The following is a 27792-nucleotide window of genomic DNA, read 5'->3' as shown; positions in this document are numbered from 1 at the left end:
TCGCGGGGCCGCGAGGGCCGGGGCGCCATGGCCGAGTCGCAGCTGAGCTGCCTGGACGAGGCGCACGTGAACGAGTGGCTGAGCGAGGCGCAGGCCGCCTTCTACTACTGCGAGCGGCGGCGGGCCGCGCTGGAGGCGCTGCTGGTCGGCGGCGAGCAGGCCTACCGCGACCGGGTCCGGCGGGAGCGGCTGCGGGACTTCCTCTCCAGCCGGGAGCGCCAGGCCCTGCGCGCCGCCTGGAGCCCCTACGAGGACCCCGCCGCCGCCGCCGCCGCCGCGGGCAGGAGCAAGGCCAAGGCCAGGGCCAAGGGCCCCGCGCAGGCCGCGGCCGAGCCCGACGAGTCCCTGGCCTACTGGCCCGACCGCTCGGACACCGAGGTGCCCCCGCTGGACCTGGGCTGGACCGAGAGCGTCTTCTACCGCGGCGTGAGCACTGTCACCCTCTTCACCCACCCCCCCAAGGAGGAGACGGCCCCGCACCTGAAGCAGGTGGTCAGACAGATGATACAGAAGGCGCACAAGGTAGGACCCCGCTCGGGCACGGGGCACGCTGACCCCGCCCTGCGGAAACCTGCCCAGGCCTCGGGCCGCTCACGAGAGGGTGCCCGCGGACACGGGTGTCAGGCCTGGTTATGGGGGCTGGGAGAGGCGTTGGTAATAGCCTGTGTGCTGGCCACCTTCTCACTGCATCTTCCAAACAACCCCAGGGAAGTGGGCGGCGGTGACATCCCCACCCCCACTCCAGCCACACTTACTCGTGGGAGCCCCCCCCCAGCCTGCGAAAGCTGGCCTGGCCCTGCTCATAGTCACACCCCGCAAGGCTAGCAGCCCCCCATGAAGGAGACTGCATGCCGAGCACCTGCCCTGTGCCTGCACTGAGCTGGGGGTGGGGGTCGGGAAGAGCTCCTGCTGGGGGTGGAGGGGGCGGGCGTGTTTCCGGGTTGCAGGTTGGGGGCAGGGGGACTTCCTCTTCCCACTGTGCCTTTGGCCAGGAGTGCCTGGGTGGAGTTTCCAGGTAGAGTATAGCATGTCCCTGACACCAAATAACTTCAATATCCATTCCTCCCAAATCTTGCCTGGGACACACTGCTACCCAGGAGTTAGTCGCCGTTTATCGGAAACTCAAATGTGTAATAGAGCACCTGGCACTGGCGGACTTTGCCTGGCCATGCTGAGATCGTTGGGAAATACCGGCAGTTCCGAGAATGTACTCCCAGAGCGACTCCAGTTTCCTGTTGTAGTTCACCTCCAGGAGTGTGGTTGGTCTCCCGTCCAGGCTGGGCAGCCAGAGGAGGGGCTGACTTCTCCCTGTCCCAGCCCCCACCCTACTCTCCAAGTGATCCCTCCTTGTCTGGGTGTCTTGTAGCTTCGGCTCTGTGGAAGAGAAAGGCCAGACTGCACAGGGAGGAAGGGGAACGGAAGTGGGGAGCACCGGGGGTCAGGGGTCAGGAGTCAGGGGGTCAGGTCTCCTGATGTAATGCTAGCAGAGGCTCAATTTATTTACCCCTTCCTGGGTCCCGGCCCTTGTGCGCGTGACTGTTTTCTGAGTGGTTTTCACAGGAATTGTGTGGATAGGTGTTTTTGTATTTGGGGAGAAAAAGAAATCAGGATCCAGAAGAGCCCAGTTACTCGCCTAAGGTCACCTTAACTGCTAAATAGCTGAGCCGGGATCCCCACGTCCAGGGGTTGGGGGTCACCGCCTGGGGTAGAGGCTGTGTACCCTGTTACAGAGCAGCAGAGACGGGGCCCCTGGCTGCTAGGGCTCTGGCCTCACGTGGGATGCCAGGACTTCTGCTCGGTGCAGTGTTCTTCACGCTTTAAATCTTTAGCAGAGACATAAGCAGGGAGGAGCGATCCTGTGTGTTCACGTTTAGCCAGCCAGCAGTCATAATTTCCCGAGTGCCCACCGGGTGCCAGGCAGGCTGGGACCTCTGCCCTCCAGGATGGCACTCAGGTGCCGGAGCTCTGGTGGAAGGAAGAGTTTCTGAGGCTGGTCTGGGAGGGCTTCCTGCGGGAGGCGAGTTGTAAGGGGAGAGAGGAGTAAACTGAGATGAACGGACCACAGAGCGGGAGCCTGCGATGTTTGGGGCTCGACTGGCAGCAGGAAAGAGCTGTGATGGTGGGAGTGTCCCAGGTGACCAGCGCGGGAGCAGCAGCTCCTGACCTCGTCTCTGCCGACCCTTAACCTCGGGCCCGCCTGTCTGCACAGACCCTGTGAGGAAACAGGCACACAGAGGGACGGGCCTTGCCCAGAGGTCACGTAGTTTGTCACCGACAGACCCAGAGCCCTAAATGCTGCATCTTGTCTCCACTGCCTGTCTGCCAGCCCAACCCCAGCTGGTCCGACTGGCAAGCAGCCCTGCAAGGCCATTAAATTGGCTCCTTCCTCTCCTCCCTCTTCACCCCGGGGTGGGAGTTTCCTGGTTTCTGGGAGATGGGCGGGGCAGGTTCCCAGGTGGTTCCCGTGCAGAGGTGCAGGTACCTTGGAGGGAAGGCAGAAGGAAGTGCACAGGTTCCACCGTGAAACAGAGAGGTTTGGGTTTTCTTCCCTTAATCCTCATACTAACCTCTTGAGTTGCTATCATTTTTTTTCCCCCAATGACAAACAGGAAGCAAGGCTCAGAGGCTGTCGCTGTGACTTGTCCATGGCCACAGACTAGCCAGGGATCCCACACCTGGTCCTCAGGAATATGGACAAAGGAGCCCAGGGCGGTGGCCAGTGAGGAAACAGCCCAGCAGGTGTGCAGATAGGGCCTTTGAGGTGGCCCGGTGCTAAGTTCCTGCTCCTGGGGCCACAAGCCCCGGCTGTGTTGACCTGTGGGGTGGGGTTCTTCTTGAGTTTTTAATCCCTGAGTGATCTGCTTATTGTAGGGTCATTGGCTGATGTCTTTTGTCTGCTTGAACTGCAGACAAACAGGGTGCCTTTAGGGACGCAGACCTGAATCCCGGCCCGCCACGCTGGCAGAGGAGGGTGGGGGACTTGCTGGTGCTTGGGCCGCTCGCACCACCATAGCTGTGCAGCCCCAGGCAGACTGCCAGAACCAGAGCCAGAGGCCTGCTTCAGTGTGTATGTGGTTTGTGCACCCAGGATTCTGGGCTGAGAGCTCGGGCCTCAGTGGGGTGCTGCTGGGAAGTGGGGTGGAGCTCTTACAGGAGGCCATGAGGTCATTGAGGGTGCTGCTCTTAGAAGTTCTCTTGGGACCTGGTTAGTTCTCCCAGGAGCGTTGCTGGGAGCGAGTGAACTTGACCCCTGACTCCTTCCCCAGCTACCTATTTTGCCATGTGGGCTTGTCCTCTTCTTCTTCTTCTTCTTTTTTTTTTTTTTTTAAAGATTTATTTGTTTGAAAGAGTTACAGAGAGAGAGAGGAGAGAGAGAGATCTTACATCTATCTGCTGGTTCACTCCCCAGATGGCCACAATGGCCAGGGCTGGGCCAGGCCAAAGCCAGGAGCTGCTTCCAGGTCTCCCCTGTGGGTGCAGGGGCCCAAACATTTGGGCCATTTTCTGCTGCTTTTCCCAGGCCATTAGCAGGGAGCTGGATTGGATACAGTCTGGCTCCCGTATGGGATGTCGGTGTCATGCAGGCATTGACTTTATCTGCTGGGCCATAGCACTGGCCCTGTGGGCCCATCTCATGTACAAACCCCCAGCCATGACACCATCCAACATGCCGCCTTAACCAGAGCCAAGCCGGTGCCAGTGCCCTTGAGCCTGCAAAGCTGTGAGCTGCACAAATGTCTTTTCTTCATCAAACACCCAGCTTCAGATATTTCCTTATAGTAACAGAAAACCAATTTGCCTAAGGACCAGGCAAGCAGGCTCTGGTTGATGACAGAGAAGGCCTGTGTGTTCGTTTGGTCACTGGACAAATATTTGGAGGCCTACCAAGTGCGAAGCACACTTGAGTAGAAGACAGACGTGTAAAACCCAGCTCCACACCTCAGCAGCCTCCTGGTTGCGGATTCACCGTTGCAGTACGGTGTGCTGGGTGTCAGGGAGAGGGCGTGGCAGCGGAGCACCAGCCCAGCCCTGACCCGGGGCCCACAGGGCCCTCTGCTGCCCAGCACTCGACTGTAGGCAAGTCTGGGCGTGGAAGAGAGGCTGCCGTGACTCCCAGCCGCGCGCCCGCCGTGCCTGCGCTGGGCTCCCATGTTTGCGTCTGCTGGATGCGTGCAGAGTATTGCCTTGTGCTTCAGGAACACAGGACAATCAACCGGCACCTTTGCCCCAAACACTGACAGTGACCCCTGACCCCTGCATTTCTGGGCCCCGCCACCCAAGTATACCAGCCAACCTGTGTATCTGTAAGATTTGTGTAATTTAAAAAAAAGCTTGTTTTTTTTTTATTTATTTAAAAGAGTGACAGAAGAAAGAGAGAGAATCTTCCATCTACTGGTTCCTTCCCCAAATGGGTGCAACAACTGGAGCAGAACCAGGCTGAAGCCAGGAGCCTGGAGCTTCATCCGGGTCTCCCTCATGGGTGGCAGGCGCCTGAGCACTTGGGGCATTGTCCACTGCTTTCCCAGGTGCATTAGCAGGGAGCTGGGTAAGATGTGGCACAGCCAGGACTTGGACCAGCACCTGTTTGGGATGCCAGCGACACAGACTGCAGCTCAACCCTCTGTGCCACAGCACCAGCTGTATGTACTTTTCGGAGAGTCTGACAGGTTTATGAAACCTGAGAGGCAGATAATCCTCTTCGTTCGCACCTCACAGCCCTGAGACCTGGGCCGGGTTCTGGACTGCTGCTGTCTGCCTGCCTCCTTTCCCCCTCTCCTCCCCTTCTCCTCAGCGGGACAGTTGACCTTGTGAGCATCTGAGCTGCTCTTTAAAAGCATCTTTCGATGCACAGAGCAAGGGACGGCCTCTCAGGGCAGCCCAGGGACCTGCAGGCACAGGTCTTCCTCTCCTAAGCCTGTGACCCTTCCGCAAGTGCCCGTTCCACACGAGCTTCGTTTCCCAGGCACTGGGCAGGTCCTCGTCGTCATCCTCTCGAGGCCGGCAGCAGCCCCAGGGCGTGAGCGCCGCACGGCCCTCCTGGGATCCTGCCCCAGCCTGTCCAGGCACCCGTGACAAGCCCTGGGCGCTTTGCCTGCTGGGTTCTGTGTCTCTTTTCTGCTCCGTCACGGGTCCCAGGAGCTGGAATGCCTGAGCGGTGGAGACCCGGCTTTGTGGCACAGCAGACAGGCTCTGAAGCCGAAGGGTCTTGGTTTCTGTCCCGATCTGGCCCCTGGCCAGCCGTACTCCCTCTCCGAGGCTCCGGAACCCCAGATGCTTTTGGAAAAGCAAGGGAGAAAGTGGAAGTGGAAGTGCCCACGGATGTCAGTTCCCAGAAAATGACTGCCCTTCTCTGATTCCCTGCAGCAGGGGGGAGGCGTGTGGCTGCATTTCTTCCCAGGAAGTTGGGGTGTTCCCAGGAAGTTGGGGTGTTCCACGTGGGAGGTGAGAGCCAGGAGGGTCAGGAACGGCTTCCCAGGGGGCCCTGCTTCTTCCTGTGAGTGAAATGGGAGCTGCTGCCCGCTGCCCACCCCTTGCTTATCTGGTGGCCCTGATACAGTGGTGGCTGTGGGTGGGGACAGCCATGCGCATGCCTCTGAGCACCCAGGTCCTCGGTCCAGGGACTTCCTCGGGAAGGGAGGGATTAGACAGGAAGTGCCCAAGCCAGGCATCCCGAGGACATTCCCCCGCACACAGCCCTTCAGAGGGGCCTGACTGGCCACACTGTCCCAGCGGTCTGGGCGGACACCCCACGTTCTTTCACTCCGGAAAACTGGAGCTTTGGTTGGGAGGAGAGGCCCCGGAAGACTGGGGTGGGAGGGTGCCGAGTGCTAACCGTGACCCAGATACCACGGCCTCGGGAAGTTCCCTCTTTGACACTTGGGGTCCCTGAGACTCTGGGTGTTTCCCAGGGTGGACAGTAGAAGTTGGGGCCACAGTCAACTTCTTGACCTTCTCTTGGCCAGTCTGTTGAGCGGACTGTCCAAGTCCCTGCAGGGGCCCAAGCACTTGGGCCATCTTCCCCTGCTTTCCCAGGCTGTGGCAGAGAGCTGGAGCAGAAGTGGAGCAGCCGGGAGTCGAACTGGTGCCCATATGGGATGCTGGCACTGCAGGTGGTGGCTTTACCTGCTACGCCATAGCACCAGCTCCAGGAATGTTCTAAATACCCGCAGGTGACACAGGGACTCTGGGTGTAGGCAGCTTCTGGGCACCTGTGTTGTCCTCTTCCTTGGCCACTCTCAGGCCCCCCGGAACTTGGGGCCCTCGCTTGTGGAGATTCCCAGCCCAGCACCGCGCCATCCCACCAGAATGCTGCTCCGCCTTGGCTGGCGGCCAGGGCTGCCTCCCTTATCTTCGTGTGGACAAAGCAGAGCCGTTCTGGGGCCACCTTCCAGTCTGTGCTCGGAGAAGGACCAGGGCAGGTTCCTGCCGGCCCGCCTGCCTCTGTCCCTGCACTGTCTGAGCCCCTTCCCCCTCCCCCACCCCAGGCTGAGTCACTGTCACTCCCTGCTCCTCCCCAGCCGAGTCAGTCAGCCTGGGCTGCAGTTCTCTTTCTTCTGTGAAATCCTTGGAGCCTGTGGACTTGCTAATGATCCCAGAATCTCAGCCCTGGAAGAGAGCCTGCGGCTTCTCTCATGATGCGTGTCTCTCTGGCCCAGGTTTCCTATAATCCGTAAGCTCATGCCTGGCACAGACGTGCTCGGCCGTCGCCCGCTGTCCGGGCACGCGGGAGGCTCTGTTTTGTTTTTCAGCGGTGAGTCAGAGCTGAAGGGCAGAGGTGGGACCAGGACTCCTTACCTTTTTCCCGTGGGTCTTCAAGGATCTCGCATGAGTGTTGTTAGCTGCCCCCACGACGCCCAGAGGGTTCGCAGGCTGCCTGGGGACGCCCACATTAGCTCGTGCACACAACATGAACCTACTGTGCGCCTGATAGCCAGATCTACAGATGGCGATGTGGGAGACAAGAAAAAAAATGTATACAGTCCGAGCGGGGGGTGACCACTATTATTTGTTGAGCACTCGGGTGCCACAGTCCTTCTAGAAGTTGTCATTTCACTTGTTTTCCGAGCGGATGACGATTCGAGGGTCAGAGAGCAGGGTGGAACTGGCGCAGGGTGGGGCCAGCAGTGGCCGGCAGATGCCACAGTGGCCCTCCCGACCGCCTTCATCAGCGAGACCCCGTCCCGCCTCCCTGGGGAAGCCCTCCCGGCGACATCCCCTGACAGTAGCTGCTGGTCGCCCTCGCTGCTTCTCGGCCCCCGGAGCAGACTGCCAGCTCCGCGCGTCTCATCCTGGTGGAGCGTTCAGGAAGTAACCTCGGCAGGTACGGCCTGCGACACCTCGCTCTGCCCCTGTGTGCGAGTGCTGAGAGCTCAAGGCCTGCGACCCAAACCCATAGATGATTCTAGAAACCACTGGTGTGTCTTCATGGGATTTTTTTTTTTTTAACAGTTGATTTATCTTCCTAATTATGTTTGGCTTTAAGCTAATGTTAAAATGAGCTTGCATCAGATAATTTTCACTAATTAACACCACCTAGCTCAGGGGAAGTCATCCCGGAAGCGCACAGGGCAGGGAAAAGCCGGCCTCAGATCTCGAGAGACATCCCTGTGCTCCGCCCGTGGGTCGCGAGTGGGCCTCCGCGGCTGGGTCAGGCCGCCTCGTCACATCGGTGTGGTCTGTCCTCTCTCTCTGAGAGCCCTCCTTTACGTGTGCCTCTTTGTTCAGTCTCGGGTAAAGGCGTCAAGAGTGATGGCCTCGTTGGGTCAGTCCGGCGGGGAGCGAGCACCAGGGGCGTAGTGGAGAGGTGGGCCAGGTCAGGACCAGAGCCCTGCTCTGAGGATGTAGACTCCGGGGCGGAATTGGGTTCCAGGTGCTGCTGGGGCAATGAGGGAGCCTGGTGTTTAAACACGTCCAATTAAAACACTGCTTCATAGCTCACACAGCCCGGAAGCCGCAGCTTGGGGGGCTGGGAGGGGCTCGGGGCAGCCAGGCCTCTGGGCGGGAGCAGGACCCTGTTGGTGGGCCGGGGCTGAGCCCCAAACTGCACCTCCACTCGGGAGGCCACTTCTCGCTCTGGACAAGGAGGATGGATGGGCGCCTGGCTTCCAGCCCTGTGGGTAGATGGTGGAGACGCCTTCCTGTGCTTGACCCACATGGGATCGGGATCAAGCATCCTGAGGACTGGGGCCACCCTCAGGAAGAATGAAACACCCTGTGGTTCCTGTGGGGGTGGGGTTCCCTCGCAGGCTCCTGCGGGAGGGAGCGGAGGCAGCTCTTCCCCCGGGGATGGGGTGGGGTGGTGGCAGCTCCGTTCCGTGAGCCATGGCGCTATTAAGCTGCGAAGTGACAACACACAGGGCACTATGGGATCCATCTGCCGAAGATGGCGTGGGCTAGGGCACCGTCAGCTGTTGCTGGGACCCCCGGCGGGCCAGGCACCATCGGAGTGAGGGCAGAGGCTGGCCATCTGGGCACCGGCGCATTCCCCTTCGAGTGGGGGGGACGGGCGGGGCAGCTGTCCTCTCTCAGCCCTCCCCAGATGTATGTCAGCAGGGAACAGAAGGCAAAGCTATAGCTCTCCGCTCTGGGTCGCATCCTGTGGGCGATCATTCCAACGAGAAAGCCTTTGCCTTGCACGTCTGCCCCTTGCCCCGCCGCGTGCCACTCAGTGCCCCCTACTCTGGCTCCCCACAGCCGCATCCTGCAGACTCCCCCCTAACTGGGCCGCCCGCCGCCCCGACCTTCCTGAAGTGTAGCCCTGCCCGTGCTTTGATCCCCACTCAGCAGGCCCCGCCCGCCGCCTGCTCCCCGCTCGTCCCTCTGAAGTGGCAGCCCTGGCGCTCTGGGCTCTGCAGAGACCGGGCACTGCCATGCTCCTGGTCGGCACCACCTCCCTGCTTTCACAGGAGGAGACCGAGGCCGGGTCTGTGTGCGAGTCACAGCCACATCACCTGTCCCCATCAGACTCTCTGCTTCCCGTTGGCGTGTGCCCTTCCAGACCCCAGCCTTCACCGCTAGGTGACCCGTCTACTCCTGGGTTCACATCACCTGGTGGGGTGGGGTTAAATGCATCTTCATGGGCTCTTTGTCCTCGTCTTTGAGGATGAAGCCCCGGAATCTGCAATTTAACAGGCACCTCCTCCCTCACACATACACATACACACCCCTCCCATACATCCACACCCCTCCCCACACACACCCCTCCCATACATCCACACCCCTCCCCACATCCACACCTCCCCCCACACCCCTCCTCCCACACCCACACCTCCCCCCACACACCCCTCCCACACACACCCTTCCCCATACACACCCCTCCCCCCCACATATACCCCTCCCCATATACACCGCTCACCCCTCCCCACATACACCCCTCCCCCTTTCCCCACATACACACCTCCCCCCACCCCTCCCCACACCCACCCCCATACCCCTTCCCCACATACACACCTCCCCCCACATACACACACATCCCCCCTACATACACACACCCCTCCCCACTCCCAGGTGAATCTGCCGCCTCCCTACCCTGAGGGACCTGAAGGTCACTCTGATTGATTGATCGCCTGTAGTGATTGAGTCTAGTGACCCCTCCCCGCCACTGGGATTTCATGGCATGATCCCACCCCAGCCTCCCTACAGCCCTGGGAGGTAGGCAGTCAGACGTGGAGGTGAAAGGATGCCCCCCTCATGGGACAGCATCCCCAGCTCCTTTCCCATTCTCCCCCAGGAGAAGGGGCTGTCACAGCCCAGCCCTGAGCTCGCCACCGCCCTCGGCTCAGCAGGCTCCGACTTTTCACCCCGCAGAGCTGGGCAAGGGCAGAGTGGAGGCTGGGATCTCTACAGATTCCGAAAGCCGCCGGCTAGCAGGAACGGTATTGTCTGTTTCTCCCCGCCTCCCCCCGTGTGTCTGTTGCATGTTGGTTTTGGGTCCCTGGAGGCAGCCTGGGGCCCCAGCCAGAGCAGATCTGCCCCATCCACTCGGTCTGGAGGTCGCATCTTGGTGTAGCAGAAAAGCCCCCGACCAGGCTCAGGTCCCACCTCAGCCCCTGGCCTGGCTCCGTGCCGGCAGGGATCCCTCCTGGCTCTGAGATCTGCAAGTCTAGGCTGCCTTAGGCCACATACAAGGTGCCGTGCCCACAGGCAGCCTCCGGGGGGCTGACGGCAGCCGCCCAGCACTGTCACAGAGGTGAAGACCCCTTTCCGTCACTTGCACAAAGGTCCTTGCTGCCTCCCGGCCTGGTGTCCTTGGTCCCTCTCCCCCTTGGTGAGGGCCTGTCCTCAGCCAGGGCTGGCTGCTGCTTCCAGACCCACAGGGAGCGCGCCGGCAGAGAGGCCGCTCTTTGAGCTGCGGCCGACAGCAGCCCTGAAGGTGCTTGTTCTTCTCCCTTCTCCCTGCCCTTGGTGAGCCTCAACCCCGCCTTCCAGCAAGGTGGTCCGAGCAGGCGTCTGCCGCTCAGCCTCCTTTCTCTCCCCTTCACCCTGGGCCTCGTCGCTAATGGAATAAAAAACATGACAACGCTGTCCCCGTACCCAGCAGACACAGCCCCTCCCCGCCTCCCCCGTTCTGTCACCCCACAGACACGGAGGGCTGGCTCTGGCTTGAGATCTGTGCTGAGGGCGGACATCCTGAAAGGCATCAGCTGGGCTCCGCCCTCCCAAGCCCAAGCCTGGTAAGGGACGGGCACACAGAGCAGACCTTACGTGACACTGAGTGTCAGGGAGCGCAGGTGTCTACCTGGAATGCAAAGTGCGCAGAGAGCAGGGAGGAGTTAACGTGACTGGGTGGGAAGAAGTTCTGGCTGGTCCCAGGGCCCACGAGGAGCAGGAGCAGAGGCACCCGATGCTGCCTGACAGGTGTAGGCTCCCGGCCACAGTTTTCCCCCGAGGAGACGTTATCCATGGGTGCCACTTCTGGGAGTGATGGCACTGGCATTTTTTTTTTTTTTAAGATTTATTTATTTGACTTGAAAGGCAGAGTTACACAGAGAGAAAGAGGCAGGGAGATCTTCCATCTGCTGGTTCACTCCCCCAAATGGCCGCGACAGCTGGAGCTGGGCTAGTCCAAAGCCAGGTGCCAGGAGCTTCTTCTGGGTCTCCCACATGGGTGCAGGGGCCCAAGCAGTTGGACCACCTTCTACTGATTTCCCAGGTCATCTGCAGGGAGCTGGACTGGATCGGAAGCAGAGCAGCCGGGACTTGAACCAGTCTCATATGGGATGCCGGCATCACAGGCACTGGCTTAACCCGCTGCACCACAACGCCGGCCCTGAGTCTGTTGTTTCAGGGAGAGGGCAGAGATGGAGAGACCAGTCAGGACGTTTGGTAGGAAACGCGGGCCTGAGCCAGGGCAGTGATACCAGTGGGAACAGCGAGGAGGTGACCCAGAGGAGCCCGGTGGGGGCAGGACCTAATGGACCCAGTGATCCACCGGACTTGGTCAGTGGCGAGGAGAAGGTGTGGACTCCAGCTTCTGGCCCGGGTGATGGAGAGGGTGTTGGGGTGTTGATTCTGGACCTGCACACCAGGCAGGCTGATGGATGTGCCCCAGCGACAGTCGTCTCTGGGCGTGGACATCCAAGCATGGCAGGGCTGCGGGGCCCACTGCAGAGCCCTTCTCACAGTTTCTGTTGGCCAGTGGTAAGTAAGGAGTCCAGAAGGTGACCCTGGAGAGCTGGTGGTTTAATTAAAGTTGAGTGGCAGCTAGAGGGACCGTGGGTCTCCCTAACCACCCCCTTCCTTGTTAGGATGTCCAGAGAGGAGGTGTGGAGCTAATATACTCGGGGAGACGTCTTGCTACTGCAAAGCCGCTGGGCCAGCGTCTGAGAAATTGCCCTGTCCCCCGGGTGCCGCACCTTAGTCGGTAACAGTGGAAAGGACCCAGGGTGGGGAGCCGGCCGGCAAAACCCATTTCCCTGGTTCCTGAGCCCCTAAGCCTGGTTTTCCATCTACACCGGCAATCTTGGAGTCGGGCTCGGCATGGGCACGGATCGCCGGGGTACGTTCTTGGCCACAGCACAGGGAGCTGGGAGCTGCAGAGCTGAATGGCACGCAGGGCCCTTGGAGGCCAAGGTGCAGGATAATTATCACTTTCCGCCACCACAAGGCGCGGGAGGCAGCAGGCAATTGATTTTTTCCCCTACTACAGATATTTCATTGTTTAATTGGCGGTGACACGGACGGCTGGTTCTCAGCAGGTTGTCACAGACCCAGCCTCCAGCAGGCCAAGCCCTGGGGACTGCCGCCTCTCCACGCGTCCCCCAGCAGACGAGGCCAGGGCAGGCTGGCTTCTCTGCTCACTTTTTCAATTACAAAGCAAAAGTAAGAGCCGGTGTGAACCAGCTAGGCAGTCCAGGGTGACAAGAGCCAGCACTGGGCTGGACACCAGGGCGACTTTGGCAGCAAGAGGACGATGGTTTCTGGCCACAGGAGCACCATGAGGGGGTGGCAGCCTCGGTGCTCCGAGAACCCTGTTTGTGATGGGGTTAAGCCAGACTGCAGCAGCGTCTCAAACCCAACCCCTTGTCCCTACCCTGAGCCTGCCCTGAGCTGTGCCCATCCGGCTGGAGGGCTTGAATGTGGTTTTCGGTGGGTGGGTTGGGTTTTGGGGTCCTCAAGTGCAGCCAGCTGACTGGGTGCCTTGGTCTACGGTCCACCATGGCCACCGCCCCCAGGAATGCCCCTCGGGGCTCCCTTTTCTCCTTCCCTCCTGCTCCCTCCTCCTTGGTCATGTTTGTGGGTTGGAAAAGCAGGCAGTATCATTTTATGTAGTGTGGTTTTTTTATTTACATGTCCATTTTGTGTTGCTAGAGCCAGAGCACCCAAGGCTGGGCAGTGTTATACATAAAAGGGGTGGTGGTCCCAGGGCTGCATCTGGTGATGGCCTGGCAGAGGCCCAGGGCTGCCCAGGGCGTCGGGTCATCTCGCTCTTACAAAGCTGCTGGCGCTTAGCTGCGCACCTCCCACAGGCCCCGCCTCTGACCGCCGTCATCGTCACAAGGGTATTAAATTCCAATGTATGAAGTTTGAGGGGCTCTTGGGCCAATGTCCAGAGCATGGCCCTGTGTGGACCTTGTTCTCTGCTGCCCAAGTTACTGTCCACGGAACCCGTGTTTTCCTTCTGTCCGCTGTAGGACGTTCCAGCACACTCCTCATTCGGTCTTCGAGAGAGGGACGTCTAAGTTGTCCCCAAGTAAGAAAGCTCCAGGGAGGGTCTGCTCCTGTCCCCTCACAGACCTGAGCAGAGAGGCTCCCTGGGGTGCGTGGCCAAGCGTGGCTCCGCTGATTTCTGGCTATGAACTCCATCCACCAAGTTCTGCCTGTTGCCCAATGGAATAGCTGCTCCTCTGTGCCTCCCACCAGCAGTGAGGGCTCCCCGTCCACACCGTAAACATGTAAGATCATCCAGCTTCCTAATGTTCGATTCTCTCATTCCTTGTGTGTGTGTTAAGATTTTTTTTATTTAGTTTAATTTTATTTGTAAGGCAGAGAGAGAGAATCTTCCATCTGCTTGTTGAATCCCCAAATGCCAGTAACAGCCAAGGCTGGGCCAGACCGAAGCCAGGAGCCAGGAACATCCATCCGGGACTTCCATTTGGATGGCAGGGACCCAAGTACTTGAGCCCTCGCTGCGGCCTCCCAGGGGGTCAGCAGGAAGCTGGGCGGGAAACGAGAAGCCAGTGCTGTGCAGGTGGTCTGATGTGGGATCCCAACACTCACCCTCTGTTTCCTGGTTCTGAGCACTGGCGAAGTCCATTTCTCTATGCTTAGGGGCCATTCAGGCTTCTCCTATTCAGCCCTTTACCGATTTTTCTTTTTCCTCTCATTTTCTTGCTGACTTACAGGGACCTCTTAAATGTTATGAATTCCTTTGGGATGCAGACATTGTCACCCATCAATTGCCTTTGTCTAGGGCGTCTGTATAAGTGGACCCTTCCCTAACCCCCCACCCCCGCAAAGTCAGAGGCATCTTTTATATCTGATTTTATTTGCCTTCTGGTTTATGCTTCTGGAACCTTAACTATGTTCTTGCTCTTTGACGTGAAGCTATTTGCCTACATTTCATCGATTTTCTTACAGGTTTTACCTTTCACATTTAGATACTGAGCCCACTGGACATTCACCTGTGTATATGATGTGAGGTAGGGGTCCAGCTTTAGTTTCTCTCCATAATAATAAACCAGCTTCCCCAATTGCATTTGCTGAACAATGTCCTTTCTCAGTGCACTGAGCTGGGACTCTGCGCTTGCCAGGGATAAGATTGTGTGTGTGTGTGTGTGTGTGTAAAAGAGAGAGTCTGAGAGACTGAGCGTTTATGTTTCTGGTCTCTGTCCCGCTGGTCCACTTCCCCAGCTCCTTCCCTCCTGGACACTGCAGTTCTTGCCACAATGGCTCTGTGCTGTGTCTTACGCCCCGGCGGGATGAGTGTCCCCTTGGAGCTTTTTTTCAAACCGGGTGCAACTCTTTGCAGATTTTTTTCTCCTCACATCTTAGCAGCGCCCGAGTCCCTCCCGCAGAAAGCATTTGCTGAGCTTCGACTGGAGCTGCACTGGATTTTAGTCACGTGGGAAGAACTGGATCTTGGAAATGTTGCGTCGCAACTTATCTCTTCATCTCTTCACGTATTTTAAGTGTCCTTTAATAGGATTTTCAAAAATTATCCCTAAAGAGACCGTGTGCTTAAGTCGCAATCGTGAACGATTTCATTTCTGTCTTCTGTTCAGTTGATTAACATCAGAGTCGAAGGATTTTTTTGTGTATCTGGCAATCCTGCTGAATTCTCTTAGCTTCTCTCTGAATTCTACTGGGTTTTCTAGGAAAATGGTAGCAGCTCTAAATCCGGGGAGTTTTGTCTCTTCTAGTTCTTACAACTCCTTTTTTTTTTTTTTTAATTTTTTTTTTATTTTTGACAGGCAGAGTGGACAGTGAGAGAGAGACAGAGAGAAAGGTCTTCCTTTTGCCGTTGGTTCACCTTCCAATGGCCGCCGCGGTAGCACCCTGCGGCCGGCGCACCGCACTGTTCCGATGGCAGGAGCCAGGTGCTTATCCTGGTCTCCCATGGGGTGCAGGGCCCAAGGACTTGGGCCATCCTCCACTGCACTCCCTGGTCACAGCAGAGAGCTGGCCTGGAAGAGGGGCAACCGGGACAGGATCGGTGCCCAGACCGGGACTAGAACCCAGTGTGCCGGCGCCGCAAGGTGGAGGATTAGCCTAGTGAGCCATGGCGCCGGCACAACTCCTTTCCTTGTCTTGCCTGTCGCCTTGGCCAGGCCCACCAGCGCGGTTATGACCTTGACCTGCCCCAGTGTTCCTTACATTTCTCTGTTAGGTAACATGTTTTACCAACTTACAGAAGGTTCCTTCTACTTTTTGTTCTCTGAGAATTTCAATCACACGTTGAGATCTAGCTTCATCAGATACTTCCTAAAAATTATTCAGACGTCACACAGCTTCCCTCTCCCTGGTCTGATAAAGGTCACAGATGGAAAGGATGTATCTTCTGGTGCTGAATCATCCCTCTGTTCCCAGGATAAATCTTACCTGATTGTTGTGTAGCACGTTCAGTTTGTTGTTTCAAAGTGTTGTCCGTGTAATTTGCAATTTAAGTTCATTAATGTATAATTTGTCTTCATAGGTTTTTTTTTTTTTGCTTTTTTTATTACTTTATAAATCACTATTAGATGTATAGTTATTTCCCTTTTTTCCCTTTTTTTATTCAATATTTTACTGGCATCTCCCCTCTATGTGTCAATCTTTTTTTTTTTTTTTTTTTTGGACAGGCAGAGTGGACAGTGAGAGAGAGAGAGAGAAAGGTCTTCCTTTTGCCATTGGTTCACCCTCCAATGGCCACTGTGGCTGGCGCACTGCGGCGATCCGATGGCAGGAGCCAGGTGCTTCTCCTGGTCTCCCATGGGGTGCAGGGCCCAAGCACTTGGGCCATCCTCCACTGCACTCCCTGGCCACAGCAGAGAGCTGGCCTGGAAGAGGGGCAACCGGGACAGAATCCGGTGCCCCGACTGGGACTAGAACCCGGTGTGCCGGCGCCGCAAGGCAGAGGATTAACCTATTGAGCCGCGGCGCCGGCCTATGTGTCAATCTTGCCAGAAGTTTGTCTGGCTTGGTTAGCCTTTCCCAAAAACAAGGTTTTATTTATGTTTATCATTAGAGAGAGAGAGAGAGAACATGCACTTTCACCTGCTGGTTCACTCTCCACATGCCCACAGCAGCCAGGGCTGGGCCAGACCAAAGCCAGGAACCAGGAACTCCATCCGGGTTTCCCACACAAGTGGCACCGTCACCTGCTGCCTCCCAGGGTTTGCATTAGCACCTGATTGGGAGCAGAGGTGTGACCCGATTCCAGGCTCCCCAACATGGGATACGGGCGACTCAAGCCAAAGCTTGACCCACCGCGCCAGCCCTGCCGTGCCCGAGTTTTTGGTTTGGTATTTCTGACACACAGCACAGCAGCCCCGCCTCCAAATCAGCAACTTGAAGACCCTGCAGCCCGAGACACCTGAGTTTCACGCCCTGCCACCCGCCAGCTCCGTGACCTTCAACACTGTACTTTGCCCTGCTACATTCACTGCCTTACCTATGAAATGGGAATCCGAGTCCTTCGTGGTAGAGCCGTGTGCAGGGCAGGTTAGAGAACGCGCCTACAGCACACGTGATGGCGTGGCGTGCACCGGGAGTACTCAGCACAGATGATGCCCATCCATGGTGGCTCTGTTAGGGTTCTGCAGAGATGGGACCAGCAGGAGTGAGCGTGTGTGTGTGAGCATGTGTGTGGTGAGCATGTGTGTGTGAGTATGTGTATGTGAGCGTGTGTGTTAGTGTGAGCGTGTGTGTATGTATGTGAGCATGTGTGTGTGAGTGTGTGTGTGAGTGTGAGCGTGTGTATGTATGTATGTGAGCATGTGAGTGTGTGTGTGAGTGTGTGTATGTGAGCATGTGTGAACGTTTGTGTGTGAGTGTGAGCATGTGTGGTGAGCATGTGTGTGAGTGTGTATATGTGAGCGTGTGTGTGTATGTGAGCATGTGTGTGTGCGTGTGTGAGTGAGCGTGTGTGAGCGTGTGTGTGTGAGCGTGTGTGTGTGAGTGTGTGTTACAGAGATTGGAAGGAATTGCCTCATGGGACTGTAGAGCTGCAAGGCTGAGCCCCGTGACGTCAGCCAGCAGGTTGGAGTTGCTGCCCGGGGCAAGGCAGGCTGCTGGCAGGGTGCCCCGAGGCTCCGAGGGGCTCGGGTCAGCCTCTGATCTCTTCAGTGATGGGGGAGGCCCACCACAGTGTGGAGGGTCATCTACCTCACTTGAGGTCCACTGATTGAAATGTTAGTCTCATCCAGAATACACTTTCATAGAAACATCGGGAGTCATGACTGGCCAAATATCTGGGCGCCATGCCCCCAACCATAGGTCACACACACATCACACACACATCACCACACCCGTATGCCGTGTGCTTGGCCTGCTAGGCCGCTGTGTGCGGCAGGCGAGGCGTCCCACCGCACGGGCCCGGGCAGCCCAGCTGGGTTCTCTGCTCAGGGCATGTGGTGCCCCGAGCTTCTGTTCTCCCTGCCTCTCCTTGCTCGGTGAAGTCCTTCCCTCCCCGGCCAGAAGTTCTCTGTCTCCCTCCCTCCTCCCCCCCCCCCCCAACCCTTGCCACAGTCAGCCACCTGTGCAGCTCCTCGGGTGTTTATCTCATTTGCCTTACGCCTTAGGTATTTTGTGCAGCTGCCTTATCCACCCGGACTGACCCTATAAAGTGAATGTTGTTGCTTTTCCAGCTCCAGGTCCTCCCCCGCCTGTGGGCTTGGCAATCACTCCCACCCAAGAGCAAACGTAAGGGTCAAAGGTCGGGAAGAGGCCTCCGTGAGGTGGTGGGGGTGGGGGCACAGTATAGCCAGCGTAAAGGGGGTGGTGACGGTGACGGTGAGGGTGGCTTGTTGAGCTGGCCACACTGCCGGGCACTGCGTTCGGTATTCTCATGGCCTGTCGCGCTAAGTCTTCATGACAACCTTTGGAGACAGGCGCTATTATTAACTCCGAGGAAGCTGGGCCACGGACAAGCCAGCCAGCCCTGGGGTTGGAAAACCAGGCCTGGTGTGCCTGACCTCAGTCTGTACTTGGGCTGTGACGGAGGGCAGACTCGTTCCACCCTATCTAGCAACCACCGCCTGGTGCGACCATGCCAGGGACGGCGTCTGGTGCTTGGCACATTAGCCAGGGAAGCCCCACTTTGCATATGGGAAGACAGAGGCTCACCCAAGGCCACAAATATACAAAGTGGGTGGATGCAAAGTGAAGACCAAACCTCGCACTCCAAAGCTGCATCACATGGGTCCCACGCGCAGTGCTTGGGCAGAAGCCACACAGGCAGATCTGCCTCAGGCTGCCAAGGCCTGGCCTTCCGGGAAGGATCAGCAGGACCAACTCCCCCAAGGGAAGAGGCCTGCAGCAACCTGCGGATGTGTGGGAGGGGCTTGGACACCTGGTGGCCAGGGGATCCCAGCCAGTTGGAGCTCTGCCCAGACCTGTGCTTGGACAGCAGAGCTGTGCACAGCCGCAGGGAGGTCTGAGCTCCGGGACCTGCTGAGAAGGCACTGTTCCAGCAGGTCCCCGCCTTGGGGGCACGAGCCCACCACTCCCACGGGCTCCTTTCTCTGGGGCAGCAGGAGCAAGGCCCCCCCAGCCTCCTCGCCCTCCCCTGGTTGGCTCTGAAGAGAAGCTGGAAACTCCCTGGGGACGGGGGCGTGTCCAGGGTGAAACCTGCACTCGGTGGATGGGGGATGGTGTGAATGCTGGCTGTGTGTGTGTGTGTGTGTGTGTCATGTAACTACTGACTTTATTTACTTGAGAGGCAGAGAGAGAACGAGTTCTCATCCGTCATTTCACTCCCCAATGAATGGGCCGGGGCTGGCCAGGCTGAAGCCCAGAGCCAGTCCAGGTGTCACGTGGGCGGCAGAGACCCGACGACTTGGCCAGCCCAGCTGCCTCCCAGGGTGCACGTTAGCAGGAAGCTGGAACCCAGCGTGGCTGGGACTTGAACCCAGGCACTCCAGGGTGGGCTGCGGCTGTCCCAGGCAAGGTCTCGGCTGCTGCAGCAAAGTGCCTGCCCCCAAGTGGCGTGTTTCACTCGTGGCCCCCAGGCCCTCTCTGGGCAGCTGTGTCCCCGGGGGTGTGTGGTCTCCGTGGGCATCAGTGGTGCCCTTCCCTCTAGGTCATCGCTGTGGTCATGGACCTGTTCACCGACTGCGACATCTTCCAAGACGTCGTGGACGCCGCCTCGAAGCGCCGGGTCCCCGTGTACATCATCCTGGACGAGGCCGGAGTCCCGTGCTTCCTGGAGATGTGCCAGGGCCTGGAACTCGCCGACTTCCGCATCCGGGTGAGAGGCCCCGCCGGGGCGGGAGAGGGAACGGAGGCTCCCTCGGCCCCTTGCTCCGGCTCTTCCGCCCGCCCCCTCTCCAGTTCAGGGGGCTCTGGTGAACCTCACAATCTCTCCCTCTGTGTGAAGCCTTGAATCACAACTGACAACTACTGAATTCCACATCCAGCCTGCACCTCATCCCAGGCTGCTGCCGCCGAGGGAGGCAGGCCTGGCCTCGTCTGGGGTGCTCGGCCTGCAGTGCCCCCGACCTCACTGTTGGGTTCAAAGTCCAGGGCCGTGGTTCTCTTCCTGGGGAGCCCTGGGGACAGGCAGGAGCCACCCTGGCTTGCCCAGGCCCAAAGCCAGACTTGGTGGCTTCCTCCCGCTCTCCACAAAGAGTTCCAGTGCAGGAAGTCCAGCGAAGGCAGAGCCCGCAGGCAGGGTTCAGGGGCAGGAGCGCTCCTTATCTGCCTGCCCCCACTGGGTGACAGCGCCTCCTCCTGTCCCCAACAGAACATCCGTGTCCGCTCTGTGACTGGCGTGGGCTTCTATGCGCCCACAGGGAAGATCAAGGGGGCCCTGTCATCGAGGTTCCTGATGGTGGATGGTGACCAGGTAGCCACTGGATCCTACAGGTGAGTTGGGGCAGATCAGAAAAGGGCCCCCGGGGCCTCTTCACAGCTGCCATCCAGGAAGGCGCTGGGCCAGAGCCTGCACCCTCGTGAGACTTAGGAGATGTCCTCTGCCCCGTGGCCCAGCACAGCCTCCTGCCCAGTGAACGGATTATTCTGGAAAGAGGGAGCACCCTCACATAGCACTCGGCACTGCCTGCCCTTCACGGTCCCCAGAAACTGGCCGCACGTGGAGGCTTGTCATTCGCTGGGCCGGGCAGGAAGTAGAATGGCTGGGAGAGAACTCTGAGGGCCAGGTGTGGAGGGGAGGTTGCTGGACTCGTCGAAGAGCCCGGGTCTGTGGCGGCATCTGTGTAGCCTCTGCCCTCCAAGTGACCTGGAGTGTAGCTGAGGAGGGGAGGCCCGAGCACGTGACCCGATGACTAAGCGGCCCGAGTCTTCTCACATGGGGCAGACTTGCCGGCAGCAAGTGCTCTACAGATTCAGGGAGGAACCAGGGAGGAGTGGAGCAATACCAACGGCAGTCACAGCGGCAGACTGCGCGCCAGTTCCCACGCACGGCACTTTCTATCAGTTACAGTGGCCTCCAGAGAGTGCACGGGAATGCACGTTATGGGGGGAAAAAAAAAACACTCACTTTAAAGTTGTTTTTTTTTTTGCACTAAAATAAACTTATCTTTTAATTCCATTTTTCCTGTGAGCCTTTTGAAATAGCCTTCTATTTCAGGCAGGCGAGCTTCAGGACAGCTCTGTGGACCTAGGTGCTGGGTATGAGGCACACACGGGGGAGCAGGGGGCAGGTGTGAACCCAGCCCTGCCATCCTGTGTCCCTTCCCAGAGTCCACTGCCACCTGCTTTTTTGCATTTGAGGCCCAGACCTGGAGAAACAGGAGGCTCTGGGTTGGTCAGGGGAGAGCAGGGAGGCCGGCCACAGCCGTGTGGAGGTGGCTACCAACAAGGCACTGTGTGTCGCATTTCTGTCGCCGTGTCCGCAGCTTCACCTGGAGTTCCTCCTGCGTGGACAGGAACCTCCTCCTCCTCCTGACGGGGCAGAACGTGGAGCCCTTCGACGTGGAGTTCCGGGAGCTGTACGCCATCTCCGAGGAGGTGGACCTGTACCGGCACCTGGGCCTGGCGGGAGGCGCCGGCAGACTGGGCCTCAAGTACTCCTCCACCGTGGCGCGCAAGCTCATCAACCCCAAGTATGCCCTGGTGGTGGGCAGCCGCCGACCGCCGGGAGAGATGATGCGTCGGGCCGTGCGGCAGCAGCAGGAGGCTGGCGGCCACCCCGCGGGGCAGGAGGAGGCCGGCGGAGGAGGCGAGTCGGCCTGGCGCCTGGAGAGCTTCCTCAACGACCTGGTGACGCTGGAGCAGGTGCTGCCCCCCGTGGAGCCCGTGCCCCTGGGAGAGCCGCGCCGGATGGTCTCCCACATACACGTGGACCTGAAGCCCCGATCCCGGAACAGCAAGGGGGACGCTGCCAACGGGGAGGCCACTGTGGCCAAGGAGGGCAAGCGCTTCAGTGGCAGGCTTTTCAGCCAGCGGCCCAAGAGGCCTGCAGCACCCAACGGCACAGCCGGCTCCCTCTCCACCGAGACTCTCACCGACAGGGAGATTCGGGCAGGGAAGAGGCCCAACGAGGGTTCCAACGGTGCTGACATCTCAGGTGAGCCCCCTGGCGCTGTCCCCAGCCCTGTCCAGGGGCACTGCCTCCAGTCTGCACGAGGGCAGCCTGCCGGCACCAAGGGAGCAAAGGCCCTGGGGTCCGAGGGTCCCGGGGCCCCGTTGCGGCTCAGGCCTTTCTGGGAGCCTGCGGTTCTGAGTTTCCTCTTTGAGAGCGGGAGTCATGAGCTAGGGAGCACCCAGCGTCCAGGGGACAGGAAGTGCTCGGTGCCTGCTGGAGGCGGAGGCTGGGCCCCTGGCTCTGATCTGGGGCTTTTCCTAGCAAGCATTGTCGGGGCCTAATCACCTGTGGTCAGGCTGTAGCCTGGTCCGACACACACACCCTCACCCGGGCCCCGGCCCGCTTTGCCATGTCTGCTGTAGGAGGTTTGGTTTGCCGTGCTTCTGATCAGTGGGTTTGCTGTGCCACTCACCCTCTGGGGTGGTGGCGGTAGCTGCGTCTTTCTTGCCATCCTCTGGGGTCCCCCGGAGGCCCTGGCCTTGATCTCCTCCGGAGCAGGCTCCGGCGTGAACTCTGGGGAGGTCGTGGTGACAGCCAGAGTGCCTTGGTGCCCTCCGCACCTCGCCACCCTTCAGTCCGGGGCAGGCAGAAGGTTCTGTGCTGGACTTTGTTTTTTCATGCGTCTTTATTTTCATCTAATTGGAAGGGGGCGTGGGAGAGAGAGAGAGAGAGAGAGAGAGAAAGAGGAAGAGAATCTTCTGTCTGCTGGTTCACTCCCCTTATGGCCACACCAGCCAGGGCTGGGCCAGGCTGCTCAAGAGCCCGGAACATCCAAGTGCCTGGGCGATCCTCTGCTGCCTCCCCAGGCACGGGAAGAGGGAGGGAGCTCAGAAGCAGAGGAGCTGCGTTCCTGTAGGGATGTGGGCATCGTTGTGCCGTGACACCTGCCACCGGGGCTGAGGGGCTTGGCTGTGATGATGGCTGGGCCCTCTGATGGGCCAGACAGGGGAGGGCAGAGCCTGAGGTCTCACCCTGGGCAGCCCGAGGCCTCCCAGGGCCCATTTGTCCCCACACTCCTGATCAGGAGTGGGGGGAGAGCCAGGACCCCAACCACCCTCCCCTCTGCTGACCCCCCAGCACACCCGTCCGTGCTTGTCGGGTAAACTCGCTTCTTGTGAGAGCAGCTTAGGGGTCTCTGCGGGCACAGTGGGGTTTCCAGGGCTGCACCGCTGGCCCTAGCAGCTGGGAAGGTGCCCTGGCCGTGCGGAGGTGACAGGTGAGCTGGGAGAGGTGAACCAAGCGGGCCCAGGGCTCGGGGAGTAGTGGTGGGGCCAGGATTGAAGGCCAGGCCTGGGCGAGGGGCCTGCGTTCTGTGTGAGAGCCCCTGGCTTCCCGGCATCTGCCGCCAGCCCCGCTGTGCACACACACACTGCCCCCTCCCCCTGCTGTTTGGAGGCGGGTTGCCATGGAGAACACCTGGCAGGGCAGGGGGAGGGCGGCCCTTTCCCGAGCCCCAGCTGGACTGGGCTGGATGTGGAGGGGAAGAGCAAGCTCCTCCTGCAGCCCCTCGCCCTGAAATGCTGTTTCCATAGAAACGTGGGGCCCGTTGTCTCGTCCCTCGGCATCCAGTCCCTGGTGGCGTGGATGGCTGGGGTGGTGCCACCTCTACTAAGTGGCAAACTTCCCTGAGTGTTTGTCCCCAGCCAGCGGGCTGACCAGTCTGCACCCTGGGGGAGCTCCTCTCCAGTGTGCCTGGCACAGGACAGAGTGAGGGAGAGCCAGGGCAGGAGTGCACCTGCTGGGACAGCCAGCATGGCCCACCTCCACCACCACCCCCCCCATCCTGCAGAAGAAACCCAGGGCAGGCATCTAGCCCCTGGGGTGCACGCTCCCCATGAGGCCATCTGTGTCCCCTAGGAGGCCAGCAGGGAAGGCAGGAGCACCCTGTCCTGCTCTCTGCCTGCCGTCCCCTCTCCAGGGGAGGCGTCCTCTTCCCACAGTGGACTTCCAGAACATCATCAGGACAGGCACCGGCGGCTCTCAGCCTACCATGCATTGTACCCCACACCCTGGGCACAGCCTCCACCCCTCACCTGGAAAAGGAAGGGCTGTGGCTAGGGAGGTGTCCTGAAGCCCCTTTGCTGTTGGTGACTGTCTGTCTCGGCAGCCCCTTGTCAAGAGAAGCTGGGCTGATGACAAGGAGGGGGGAAGAGAGGAAAACAGCCCAGGCCGAGAGCTGACAGCGATGAGGATGCACAAACAGCAGGCACGCCCCGCAAGCCCAGGTGTGGCCGCGGGGGGCCCCCTTCCCGCTTGGGCTAGGAGGTAGGGAGCTGCCCGGCGGTTTGAAGGCTCACAGCCCCCTCTAGTGGCAGAAGCCGGGCACGTTTTTCCTTCTCCTTTTTTCTCCCCTAAGGAGACTGCGTTCCTGGGCTGGATGCCCTGGGCCAGTGTCCTCCTCCCCCATCGGCCAGGCCCCCCGGGGGCAGTCAGTGAGGGAGGACCAGAGCCCAGTGGTCCCTGGGCTGGGCTCAGGAATCTGCACCCGACCACTCGAGAGTGACACAGCGGGTACCAGACGGGGCCCCGGCTCAGGATTCTCCAGGTGTGACACCCCACCCGGCACTTCTGAAGTTCCAGGAGACACATTCTAGATGCTAACACTCAGAACTTGGTGGTCCTCACAACCACCTGCCTGTCACATGAGACCCTGGAGACGCTGAGGCCAGCCTGTGTGTCCAGGGCTTTCTGTCTGAAAGTCTAGGGTCAGACGTCCGCAGCACTGAGACTGGAAGAGCCCGGGGGTTGGTGGGGGCTGAGAGGAAGGGGGGGGATGCGCCCCCAGAGCAGCAGCCTCCCTGAGCCCCTCCCACAGCTCCCCAGCAAGCAGCGTGGTCTGGCTCCATAGAGTGGTGGCCGCTGGGCTCCCAGATTTGGGGGCCAGGTTCTCCGGGTCACTCCTGGGGGCCAGAAGCCTCCGTTCTCTCTCCTGGAATCCGGGTCCCCATTGGGGGTGGAATGCTGGGGAGGTGCCCCCTGGGCTCAGAGCTGCAGAAGGACCCACGGGGTCCCGTTCTGGCCTGAGTTGTCTACTCAAGTGCTGTCCCGGGAAGGCAGGGCTTCCGAGTTCCTGCTGCCCTGGGGTGGGGGGCAGTGCGTGTCCCACCCGGCTCTAGAGGAGTCCAGGCATCCTTAATCCTGCTGGCAGACATCAGTGCCTCTGTCCTTCCAGCTTCTCCTGGGCCCAGTGAGGGCAACAGACACGCACATCCCCCCGTGCTACTGTGGTGGTAGCAGCTTGGCCGTGCCCGCTCACTCTCGTGTTCAGTGGCAACGCGGCTGTGAGATGCCCACTGTGTGCCAGCCACTGACCAGGTCCTGCTATAGCGGTGAACAGAACAGAGCCCCCTGCGGGTGTGCAGGCAAGGGGATGGCCATTTTATGAAGGGTGGTCCGGGAAGGCCTCTCTGACCAAGGAGGGATCTGAGCGAGGACTTGAACGCAGAGAGCCATGTGGGCTCTGGGGGAGGAATCTTCCAGACAAAGCCCCAAGATCTACAGGAAGATGCAACCCACTGTCCCCGTCGTGACTCCCACGTCAGCGTTCCCTGCACCGCAGCGCCTTCCTGCCGAGCAGGCTGACCAATCGCAGGTCCTGAATCCCCCAGGCTGTCCCCGTAGCCCCGCCCTCCTGCTTCACACCCCCATTGGCAGTCTCGCTTCAGTGCCCCTCCCCTTTGAAGACTGACTTCTGTCCTAAACCACCTTTGGAGCACCCACACCCATGCCACCCGTGGTTTGTAGGAAAAAAATGGAGGGGCTGTTTATGTCCTCATTGAGCGAGTGATTCACCTGCACGCGGGAGGAATGATGGGATGCAAAGGATTTTTCCTCTGCTTTCGATGGCCTTCCAAGGAGCGCGGGGCGCAGTCCTGGGAAGCAGCTGGGGCCTTGGGGCCTTGGGAAGCTGCTGCCGCTCCCGCGTCAGGATGGCCGAGATCGATTTGCTTACCTGGCTCCAAATGCAGCTGCCCCTCGGGAGGCACTTGGTGTCTGCTTAGTAGGCCAGGCAAGTAGAACAAGCCGCGGAGGAGGGGAAGCGGGGACGGTGCGGCCATCGCGGCAGTGAGGGGACCCCGGGAAAGCAGAGCTCAGTCCCTTCGGCAGAGCCGGACATGGCCCTCAGTGTCACCGCACAAAATGACCCGGCTGCCCTCCCGGCTCCAGGCGCGGCAGGGCTCGTGGGCAGTTCAGAAGACCTGGCTCTGTCCGGCCCAGACCAGGCTGTGGTTAGAGGGGGCAGACAACGGACACAAGCAGGAGCTTTGGTGGTCGCGGGGGGCTGGGAGGAGGGGGAGGGGCTGCCAGAGCCAGGCTTCTGCCCCGGGCCCTGCCCAGTGTGTCTCTTGCTAATGGTCCAGAGGAGGAGGCAGGTGCCACCTTAATTAAATTCACAGCTGCAGTGATATCGGAAGGTGGTGTGAGCCCAGGGGAGACAACCCTTGCCGTGTGGAGGAGCTGGCAGGAAATAACTCGGCCTCTGCTGGGGAGAGGCGGCCGCCACACAGCAGCCCGACACCTCCAGGGCCCCCGGGTGTCCGCTCCGCCTCGGCAGCCGCCCCTCCTCCCCTCCAAGGTCAGAGAGCAGGAAGCCGGCAGCAGAAACTGCTGGCCTCACCTTGGGATTGGACAGGAAGTTGAAAGGCATGGTGGAGGCCTGGGGAGGTAGGCAGCTTTCTCTCCCCCACCCCCACCCTCAGTGGGGTGTGCACCTTCCCCACCTGCACCTTAAAACTGCAACCCTGAGCCCCCCGATTTGCCAGGGCCTCGCTCAGTCCTGATGCTTCCAGAGGTGCCGATTTTCCCAGAGTGGGCGGCCTGCTTGGCAGGGGGACAGGGCCTGGCCGCGCCACTGGCTGGCTCTGGGCACTGCGGCTGCCCATGAGGGCTGCCCTAGAGGACACCTGGGGTTGTGCCTCGTGTGCTGTGACACTACAGATGCCACTAGCACGCCACGGCTTGGCAAGACTCCCAAGTCATGGCTGGCATCTGTCGGTTCTGGAGTCTGGATCCTTCCCTCACCCCCGGGGAGGTGGGGGTCTGCAGAGGCCACCAGAGCACAAAGACACTGCTTTTGCGCTCCACGGTGCCCTGTTGGCCTGGTTCCCAGATCAGCGGCTTGAGCGGGAGACAAACCCCCACCCCGAGACGTGCAGTGTGGCCAGCGCATGGGTCAGGGGCTGGAGGTGAATCCAGCGAGCTCTCCGCTATGTCCCCTGTCCCTGTGTCTCCACAGGTAAAGCAAGCCCCAGTCCCTCCAAGTCGAGCAATTGTGTGGTTTGCTGAGCTGCGGGACCTGAGGTTGCCGACCTGCCCTGTGTGGTGCTATGCCGAGCCTGGGCCACACCCTGCGACTGTTTGCACTTCGGACCCCAGCTGGCCTCGGGGAGGGCCCCTGAGTCCCAAACCAGAGGACGGGAAGCATCTCAGGAAGACCCCACGGCGCCTTGTTGACCCTGAGCTGTGCCTGCTCTCCCTTGTGCTGGCCCCTCCCCCACAGGCAGGCCCCAAGTGGGGTGAGGGCCATGTCTTCACACCTTCACGGGATGGGGTTTCTGGGGCAGCCCCCCCCCCTCCGGCTTCTGCTTCCCTAAGCTTCCTGGGGCTTCTGATCCCCCCAGGAGGTTGGTGGAATAAAAGGGAAGAGGCCGGACTGAGCTCCAGCCTCAGAACCCTAGGAAGGAGCTGCTGCTGTGGTCTTCCCAGCCCAGCCCTCAGACTGCTGGCTCCAGGCTGGACACGCTACCCCCTCTACCGCCCCCCCCCCCCCCCCGGCAGCAGAAGCTGACCTCGCTGTGCCGAGGTCTCCCTCTTCCTCAGCCTGTGTGCTCCAGGGCTCCCTGGCCACTGCCAGCCCCTGTGTGGGTTCCTACAGTGCCTCTGCCTGGCCTGCTCCTCCCCTTAGCCCACCTCGGTTTGCAGCGCCAAACAGGCAGAGGGCTTAGCCTGGAGAAGTTCTGGGCGTGGGGTGGGGAGAGAGGCTAGGGCCCCTTCACCAGCCGGGGCTGCTCCCGTCACATTTCAGCCAAAGACCAGGCTCGGCCTCCTGGAAGAGTCAGACTGTGCTGAGGAGCCTCCATCCCTCCGGAGCTGGTCGGCCCGGAGGC

General features: G+C 59.9%; 1 protein-coding gene across 1 annotated transcript; it reads left to right on the top strand.

Annotated features, from left to right (window-relative positions):
* On the top strand, nucleotides 1–27352 carry FAM83F (family with sequence similarity 83 member F). Its single transcript, XM_062201946.1, has 5 exons — nucleotides 1–522; nucleotides 19220–19387; nucleotides 19883–20004; nucleotides 20997–21667; nucleotides 26922–27352. Exons 1-5 carry the CDS (start codon nucleotides 28–30, stop codon nucleotides 26969–26971), a joined length of 1506 nt encoding a protein of 501 aa, XP_062057930.1. The 5' UTR covers nucleotides 1–27; the 3' UTR covers nucleotides 26972–27352.
* The last annotated feature ends 440 nt before the right edge of the window (nucleotides 27353–27792 follow it).

The sequence above is a fragment of the Lepus europaeus genome, chromosome 10 (genome assembly GCF_033115175.1).
Source record: "Lepus europaeus isolate LE1 chromosome 10, mLepTim1.pri, whole genome shotgun sequence".
NCBI classification, from domain to species: domain Eukaryota; kingdom Metazoa; phylum Chordata; class Mammalia; order Lagomorpha; family Leporidae; genus Lepus; species Lepus europaeus.
The sequence above is the reverse complement of the archived record's forward strand: the minus strand, read 5'-3'. Positions and strand labels throughout refer to the sequence as shown.